The 9,837-nt window shown below is 37.5% G+C and overlaps 1 protein-coding gene across 1 annotated transcript in view; it reads left to right on the top strand.

Annotated features, from left to right (window-relative positions):
- SON (SON DNA and RNA binding protein) overlaps window positions 1–9,837 on the top strand; it is a 36,760-nt gene that overhangs the window by 15,030 nt on the left and 11,893 nt on the right. Inside the window, exons 4-8 of the mRNA XM_084495756.1 lie at window positions 43–203; window positions 860–1,000; window positions 2,074–2,262; window positions 6,601–6,711; window positions 7,125–7,241. Of these exons, the coding sequence (XP_084351882.1) occupies window positions 43–203; window positions 860–1,000; window positions 2,074–2,262; window positions 6,601–6,711; window positions 7,125–7,241 (719 nt within the window). The remainder of the gene's footprint in view (window positions 1–42; window positions 204–859; window positions 1,001–2,073; window positions 2,263–6,600; window positions 6,712–7,124; window positions 7,242–9,837) is intronic.

Raw genomic sequence — 9,837 nt, 5'->3', positions numbered from 1 at the left:
AATCTTGTTTTTTTAAAAAAAATTTTTTTTTTTTTTTTTTAGACAAGGCCCAGCTACTGGAAATAGCCAAAGCTAATGCAGCTGCCATGTGTGCAAAGTCTGGTGTTCCTTTACCACCAAGCCTGATGCCTATGTTATCTCAAAAGAAGGACGACAAAGCCAGTCAGAAGTCGTCAAGAGATACACTGAAGGAACTCACAGAGGTAAATGAGAACAACAATGCTGAACTTGAAAATAAGCAAGCTATTTTTTGTGACTGCTAGGTAAACTGCTCTGGGCTGCAGTATGCCTATAGTGGTTACGTATTACCAGGTCAAAGTGCTGTTGAATATAATGTGGGGATGTGTTGTGCACCTGGCCAACCTCAAAATATTTCAGAAGAAATCTGTGATCTTTTAGAGCTGTTGCTTCTGGCTAGGTTTCTGCACTACTAGTGGAATTGAGGCAGTTTTAGTAACTATTAATTCCTAGGTTTTTCTGTGTAGTAGTTTCATGAGTTTATAGGCAATTTTTTATACAGTTAAGTCCTATTCAGTTGTGGGATGCCAGACAACCTTGCAGCCCTTGGCACACATTCTGAAACTAGCTAGTTTTACAGTTTTTTTCAGATTGTATATAACAGTTTGTCTATGCTGTTTGCTGCATGAGTGTCTAGCAAACTTAGGTATGTATTTGATAATATGTTTAAGAAGTCAAAGTACATATATTGATAACGTTCCTACACGATTTTCTCAGATTATACCTCCTATTTTAGAGAAGCAAAATATAATTTGTAAAAGTGTTGTCCATTTCTGTTAAAAGGTCCAGGCTTATTCACAAACGTTATTTCCCCTGACTTTTTTTTTTTTCTTTTTCCCAGAAATGCAAGAAGATTGCTCAAAGCACAGATGATGTGATAGTGAATAAGCCTCATGTTTCTGATGAAGAGGAGGAAGAACGTCCTTTCTATAATCACCCATTTAAGCTCAATGAACCCAAACCTATTTTTTTCAATTTAAGTGTGAGTACTTCTGTGATTTGCAATGATGTTGTTTGTTGTTGAGGGGGTATAAATGTCCTGTTAAAGCCCTTCCTTTTGACTGATGCTCTTTGAGGGCTGCTTTCGACTTTGTCAGAGTTTGTGGTGACGTTTTCAGGACATGAGCATGTTGGAAAGAATGAGGGACTTTTTCTGCATATGCATCTGGCATTCATATGCTTTGAAGCATGGGTTAGAATATGTCTAGGTATATTTTTCAGCTGCATGTTTAGGGTTTTTTGTGGCCATGAAAGTTCGCCCTGATTTTTCAGAGTATAAAGTACTGTGAAAGTATTAATATGCTAAGTGAAAATATAAAAATAATGTATGTTTATATGTTTAAATATATACATTTTATGATGTATGCAATATAAGTAGTGATACATATTTACATAAAATGTGTGGTAGAAATAAATTTATGCTTTATATCATGCCATTAGTAGCGGTACTATGAAACTCAGGAAATCTTGGGGTTCCATTTAGGCTCTGAAGAGGATTGTTTAGTGGTCATGGGCTGCTGTACCTATTCTCCATAGCTTTGACCCATTTAGCATCATCCTTTCCCATTGTTTCTTTGTTCTCGGCTTAATTACTGTTCATATCCATGTTCCTTTGATAGTGGGAGTTTACCCAGCGTTATCAGCTTGCGTGGGCTCTGTTTGCCTCTTGCCAGAGGAACCTATCAGAGCTTTGTGTGGCCTATTAAGATACTAGCGAAACCTTCTAAGGAAAACAGCCTCATAGGCTTATTTTGCTTAGATACCCGTGTTGCTATTAAAAAACACTAGAAACTGAAAAGGTTGAAAACTACTTTCTGTATAGATAATAATGTAGAGCTTTTTATCATCATATGGGTATTGCAGATGCTTTTTTTTTCTTCCCAGAATTTGCTTTGAGTTTGATATCAGTAAGCAGGATGACTGTTTTGTGAAACCTAAGTACTAATACCAAGTGTGTATGCAGTATGCTATTTCTCAAAGACATGTTGCAAGTGTTATGTTTGTTCAGGTTCTAACTTTTTCCAACTTTTTTTTTTTTTTTTTTTTTTTTTTAAGACTCCCAGCATAAAACCAGCACCACCACCACAACCAAAAAATCAGGTCAGCCTGTCGAAGGAATTTCCTGTTTCATCTGGGTCTCAGCATAGGAAAAAAGAAGCAGATAGTGTCTATGGAGAATGGGTTCCAGTTGAAAAAGGAAAAGAAGATAGCAAGGATGATGTTTTCCCCAAACCATCCATTGAGGTAAGGAAGGGAAGGAAAGCGTATACTTTAAGAAAAAAGAAACCATTACCTGGTCAGTCTGGTGCCAAACTGCAGCCTGCGAAAAAAAAACGTGCGCATAGGTAGTATCTGGCACTCTAATAAGCTAATTAGCTGAACTGCTGCAGTCTCCAAGTTTGCTCACCGTGTTCGTTTGAGCAATGATGAAAGCATCCTGTACCCATACTGTGTGCTTTTGTCAAGTAGCAACTTTGTTGTCTCAATAGAATTGAAACTTTTGCTTGAAGATTGAAAAGCAAGTTTCTTACCCAGTTTCTCGGAAGGGTTGTTACCCAAAGTTGAGATTTTAATAAAAGGAGTAAGAAGTAAAATCGTCCTACCAATGTTAGAGCAATAACATTGAATTGGAATGTAATCCATTAAAAATAGATCTGAAAGTAGTTTTTAAAACTGCTGTTTCATTGGATGTATCTACTCGTTTTTTCAACTTTATAGTCACGTTTTCTTATACAGTTGTCTTCCATATGGCCTTCTAAAGGAAAATTTAATTGTATGTATAATAAACTGAAAAAAATATGTTTTTCCCCTTGAGATGTCTTCAAAAGGATATTTTGTTGGGGTTTTTGTAATTAAGTAAATTATTTAAGATATTTCTTTTTTTTCCAAGTTGATGTCACTTTATTGCATCTAAAGACTTGTTCTCTCATGCCTTTCAAAGCAAATAAATAAGAAAGCCTTGCTTTCGATTTCTGATTAAATCATTTTTCACCTTGGTGCATTTTGTTTTTCAATAATTTTCTAAGATTGTACAATTCACTTCCCAAAGCACAGTTGGTATTTTCTTCTGTGTTTTTCACAGCACCAAAATCCGTGAATTTAACACATTCAACAGACACTTTTATTGTACACCTCAAAGGCGGAGTTTGAGGGTCAGGCACTGAAATTCGCTGTTGTCTCAGTGTAGATATTAACTGCTGTCTGGTCTGTGTCAAGAACCACTACTGAGCCAAATGCTCTGAAATGTTTGTACAGAATATTGTTCCCAGTTACAAGTGTATGTATTTTTTTAAAAAAAAGCACATAGGGTAGGAATGTTTTAAGCTAATACTTGGCCATGTTTTTACCAGGTGGTAAAAAGTCTTCAAGTAATTAATGATAAGCTTGGTTCAGGCAAGCTGTGTAGATGTCCACATTCAGGTTGCCAAAGACAGGAGGCATTTGACAAATGGGGCTAGACAAGCACTGATGGTTTGTGTATTGATGATGTATAAGAAGCCTTTAAAAATGGCATTGGAGTAAATATATTCAACATAGCTTACCTTTCTGTCACGTGTATCCTTATAAATGCTTGTAACCATTTTGTCTGTTTATATATTTTGTAAATAAATATTTTCATTTGCATTTACCTTAACGTGGTTTGTGTTAAGGGTGATTTCGAGGGTCAGTAGCTGACAGCAGAACATACCCATTCCATTGTGTTTGGCAGTCCTTAATCTTGAACTATAGGAAAATTCTTGTAAGAGCAGGATCCCTGTACGTTTCTCCAGGGAGTTTGAAAGGTAACAGAGTGCTTCTCTGCTTAATGTTATGACGTACTTTTTTTTAAAACGTTACGGGACTCTTTGTGGATGAGATTGCTTCTGTTGAGCATAATAAGCCAGATAAGCTCCCTTGCTGCTGGAGTAAGGGTAGTGAGGGAGCGTGCTTCGATCTTCAGGAGGTTTGACATACAATTTACCTCCATTCATATTGCTTGCTTGCTAATTTTGGTATGTGCTTGTCACAATTCTGATTCAAGTCTGTGTTGATACTAAAAACGAACATATAATTGGTTTTATTATCTTTTTGTTCAAGTCACAGGATTAGTTACGGTTGTACGCAGCCTAAAACGGCCCCGCTAAAATATTACAAATTACATTAACACCCTAACACTTTATTAAAACAGTTGTTTGTGGTGGTACAAGATGGAGGAAAAAAGTCAAGCCTCTATTAATCTGAAGTATCGGCATGTGTGCAGATGCCAGGGAAATGTAGAAGGAACAAGTTATGTTTGAAAGCTTGAAAGTACAGAGATAAAATGTTGGATTTAAGTTTGGAATATACAGTGGTGACTATTACGCAGAGAAGCCCTCTTGATCTAAAATGCAGGAAATGCATTTAGTGTATCAGTGGACTAACAAAGGGTGTCACAAAATGCTCATCTTTGTTGTCAGCTTCTTCCTGCTTGATTCAGTATTTGTGTGTGTGGGGAAAATGTTATGAAAACTCAGGATTGGAAAGGCAAAACTCTGACAGAGAATAGCATGCTGAACTTGAAACTGTTTTACTTGACTAAATAATAACAACTTTTCATACTTCAAGCAGAGATTTTTTTTTTCCAAGATCCAAAGCTGCCATCGCGTGTCTTGACATAATACAAAGCCATGCTGGTCTCCAAAATGGTGACTGACCATGTGGGGAAAGTGTATGGGAATTCTAACTAACCAGGGTATCTACTAATAGGCCCCAGTCCGGTAAAGCACTAAAGTACACATGTATGTTTAAGTATGTGAGTGGTCCCAATGTGATTTCAGTGGACTACTTGCATGCCTATGTGTATTGCTGGATTGAAGCTTTTGGTGAGTAGAATAACTTTCATTTATCTCCTGAACCAGTTTCACAAACAAAACTTTAAAGAATTATTTGAACTGTATAAGGGGGAACTTGTTAATACAAGACAGTGTATATTGCAAACAAATGTTCTTTTGCAGACATAAGTATTGTGTTGAGTGATTGATAGAAAATCTTTTAATTCTTCTTATGCCTTGTTTATAGTCTGTGTTTTTGTCATCTGGGACAATACATAAACATTGAAGTCAGTTTCATAGACTCTTTGGACTTTATGGGATTTTGAGTCTGTCTTGGTCAATGCCAGATGCTTTAGCAACATGATAGGGAATGATACTCATGGAGGAAATACTTTTTGACCTGAGCTGTAAAAAAACAACAACAACAACAAAAAATCACCTTCCCCCATCTTAAACTAAGATTTAATAGCCAGAATACAAAAATAATTGCTATGTTGCATGTGATTGTAGACTTTTTTTGTCTGCCTGTTACTGTTATTTCAGGATTTACTAAATTCTTGATGTGTCTCTTGTGGCAGGGATTTTCTGGGTTAGCTGTATTCTTCTTTCAGCAGAGTCAGTTTTAAATTGGTTTCGTTTTTTTCCACTGGCCCTTTATTCTAGTATAATGCGAGAGGCTGAGGTTGTGAGATGCTGACTAATACTAGATAAGTCTGTTGTAATACAAAATACCAAAACCAAACAACAACAACAACAACAAAAAACAAATACAAAACACCTAATTTTTGTCTCTGTTCCATTTGCTGTTTTGATTATTCGGTTTCTTCCATGATTTAAAAAGTTCCAACACTTTCAGTCTCCTTCACATGCATGTGTTCAACTAAGTTTCACGTGTCTCTGGGTATTGTTGTTTTTATCCCTTCAATCCATAAAGGAGATAGCATTTGAAGCACAGGTACTTACATAAGAGCTGTATACCAGCCATAATCTATGTTCTAACATACCCAAATGTTGTTTTTTTTTTTTTTTCTTGGCTGCTGTGCACACAGAGCAGAGGTTTTAATTGAGCTTCTTTGCTCCATATATTTACCCAGATGATTTTGGTTATGTGGGAGGTTGTTTGATTTTTTTCATTAAATTTTATTCTGGTTTAGCAGCACAGATATAAATAATCCTTTCCAAAACAGTTAGTATTGTGAACTACGAGTCTGGTTTCACTTCTATGCAGTTTTATTTTTTTAATGCTGTTTATTAAGCACTAAAGCCAAGTTCATGGAATGCATGGGATTCTTGCTGTAGTATAGCTTGAAGTTTTAGTGTGACTTAATAGGGTACTCATGTAAACAGCTCTATATGAAGGCCTTTTTTTTTGTTTTTGGTAAAATTATGTTTAATTCTGTTGGTTAATAAGATTCCATTGAACTCTAACACCCAAGTATTAAAAAACAGAACTTTCAGGGACCAAACCAGATCTCTGAAAATAAATCTTTAGAGATTTTTTAAATAAATCTTCAGATATTTTTTTATGGGCAGATCATACTAAATTATCAGGGTGTTACAGTTTAACTTCAGATTTTCTATTTGTTTAGGAAAACTCAGTGTATGTACATAAGAAGTAGCCCCAGGATTTATTTTTTTTTTTACGTTGCCTATTTATATGCCAAACCAAAACTTTGATGTGTAAAACAACTCTGTAGTACTTGTGATATTTGTTCTGCAACAGCTTTTTCCAGATCAGATGGGATATTACTATTTTTTGACGTATTTTTAAAAAACGTCTTTTTCTTCCTAGGGTGTGGACATAACTACAGCCATGAATGATCGAGCACTGGCTCAGAAAAGGCTTAATGAAAACACGTTCGATTTAGAGGCCATGTGCATGCTAAATCGTGCACAGGAACAGGTATGTTGCACTTTTTCATCAGTGTTTTGATCAAGTTAAAAAGTGTAAATGTTTATTCTTCATACCACTTGCATTTCCTATTTGTACATACATGTATATACAGCTTCGGTACATTTTTTGGAAGCTCAGCTTATGGTCACATATTTAAAAAAAAAAAAAAATAATAATAATAATTTGCCTTTTATAGTGCTAATATTGAACCACAATCTTGCTAGACTCAGAGTTCAGGTTTTAGAGTTGATATAAAAAGATACTCAGTTTTTTGAAGTCTCTGCATAGAAATGAGTGTTAATGAACATACTACTAAACACAAGTGGAGAATCATATGAAAGCTATTGAGAAGCAATAGGAAATGGTTGTGACAAAATGTGCAAAGTCTTTGTTTTGGTCTTACATTGATTTTTGTTTTGTAGATTGATGCCTGGGCTCAGTCAAACTCCATACCTGGCCAGTTCACGGGAAGTACAGGAGCACAGATACTGTCTTCGGATGAGCTAACCAACAGTGGTCCCCAAGCATGGATTAGAAAGGTAGAAGTTATGCAGACATACTTGTCTAAATATCACATATTAAATATCAGCGAAAGTATCGGAACATGCCAGAAATGTGCTTTAAAAACCTATGGTAATGCATGTGTCAACTACAAGAGACTGAGTTAAATCTTTGTCTTCGATCAATTTAGCTACTTGCTGCTGCTGTGTTCATTTTGTTGTGCGTTAAGACGTTGATCATGACATTTCAGTCGAACGTCTAGAGTACCGCAGTAAGATGTGCGTCTGATACTTGAGTCAGTTCATACATACTTACACTGAAATGACATTCACGATACTGGTATGGCTGCAGTGGTAGGTCCATCACTACTTTTACGGGATTGAAGCAGATCAGGCAAGGTTTGATCCTGATGTCATTGATACTTTGGCATCACCTTCAGCAAGCCAAGTCCCAAACGGCCATTCTGTTTGGCTTGGTTCTGTCTGATGACTGCTTTGCCTCTGTTTGTATCACCAGTGTTTTCTGGGAGTCAAAAATTGGGAGTATTAAAACAGGAGTTGCAGTTGGGTTCATAAGTTCAACGTTACCCTCCAGTGCAATAGTTACCTCTTCCTACAGAGTACTGCTGGCTTATTTTGGGGGTGTGATGCGTCATACATACATGCGTTTTATAAGCTTAATAAGTCATGCTTCATCTTTGAAAACGAATGCTGAACTGGTTCTCTGTCAAGAAGTAGAACTGAGGAATTCAAGCAATATCTGTATTTCAGATGAAAAAGAATGAGTTATGGTGGTTATTTTCACAAGCAATGTAGTTGAGTATATGCTGGATCTGTTTATCCTTCCAGAATTTGGTGTTAAGGCAAACCTCAAAACTGGTAGGTTAGACTTGAGGCATAGCTAGAATTTTCCACAAAACTTGGTGTAAACTGTGAACACAGAAGTCTAGAATTATGGCAGCCTAAAAATAGAAATATTTTCGTCAAGATTCACTAACTTGTTTTTCCACTTTGTATAGCCAAGCAATACAGAGAGCCAGGCAACACAGAGGTCCAACTTGCTAGATGAGAATCTTGGGCTCTTGGTATGAATACCAAGTGTAGATAATAGTCTTTATTTTAAAAATTATCAACTTGTGAGATTGTGACAGAACAGCTGTGATTACAATAATTGTCCCTGACAGAGGAACTTAGAAATGTAAAGCACACTCAGCAGGGAGGTGTGTTGGTGAGGAGAGGAGAGCTTTTTCTCCAAGAGGCTTGCGAAAGAGATCAGCAAGCTTCCTGAGGGTTCTGCCTTTCTGCATACCTTGAGTGGAATCCCAAGGCAAAGGAAAGCAAGCATCTCAGATCATCTCTTTCCCAAGCCTCGTTCTCATCCCCTTTTCCTTCCCTGAGGTTCTGTGCTGGTGGTCTTCTGTGCCTTGCAGTAACAGGAATGTCCGCTAAGGAAAATTAAGTGGAGAAGTCATGTGTTTTTTCTTGGTCTTTTAACTGTACTCTGTCGTCCGACTGAAAGAAAGCTTTATAAGGAGAAAATGAGAGAAGAGTCTGGTGTCTGGCTTGTGGGCATAACTGCTGTGAGGAGCAGAAGCTTATTGGAATGTTTTGTTGAACCTAGAAATAAGAGTGAGTTGGCAGAAGCTCTTACGTCTTTCCCATAGCTGTAAAAATGTAGTGGTTTACGGTAGGCATCCTCCTTGGCAAGCGTCGTGTAGTTTGTCAGAATGGAGGCTGCTACTGTAAAGAAGAAGAGTTGTTGGGTGAAGATCACTTCACTCAGAGGGTGGTGAGGCACTGGACCAAGTTGCCCAGAGAAGCTGTGGATGCCCCATCCCTGGAGGTGTTCAAGGCCAGGCTGGATGGGGCTTTGGGCAACCTGGTCTGGTGGGAGGTGTCCCCCCCCATGGCAGGGAGTTGGAACCGGATGGTCTTTGAGGTCCCTTCCAACCCAAGCCATTCTATGAAGATAATAAGAAGGACGCAGTCCTCTTTCCTGCTCGGCATTCCTCAGCTTGACTTCTTTTGCTCTTTCCAGGTTCATGTTCGCACACACATTGCCATCAAACTCATAGGATGACAAGTAGTTACAGTCATGCGCCCTCTGCAAAATGCGTTAGGGCTAACCGAGTGTCTTCCTGGTTTTAGGAACGGTGGGGCCCATGAAAGCCTTCCCAAAACTCAGGTTTGATGAACTTAATGTGGAGTCGTATCCATACGACTTCACAGGAGGAAAAAAAAAATGAATTAGGGATAATGAGTTCTGAATGCATGTTATCTTTCTCAGTGACACGAATACGAACCGACCATGAAATGCAAAGTACAGGTTACGTTTTATTTAGGCACATGAAGTTGTAACATAGTTCCTGTTAATTACGCGATGCAGTGCTTGAAATCAGAATTGTACTTACTTTTCTTCTCTTAGGACAAAACAAAAGGACATATTTTTGACATTAAAAGATATATTTGTAATTTTCATCTACTAGTAGGGCTATGGGACTTTTTGGGATATGTGGCATGTGTAAATTACTGCAATTCTCTGACTAAAGATGGAGTTTACTCCAGGCGATTAGGATTTCATAGGAGATTTCCATAAGAGAGCACGTGCCATAAGAGGACTTGTGGATGTGTACTG

The sequence above is a fragment of the Aythya ferina genome (genome assembly GCF_964211825.1).
Source record: "Aythya ferina genome assembly, chromosome: 1".
NCBI classification, from domain to species: Eukaryota; Metazoa; Chordata; class Aves; order Anseriformes; family Anatidae; genus Aythya; species Aythya ferina.
This window is presented reverse-complemented; position numbering and strand designations above follow the sequence as displayed.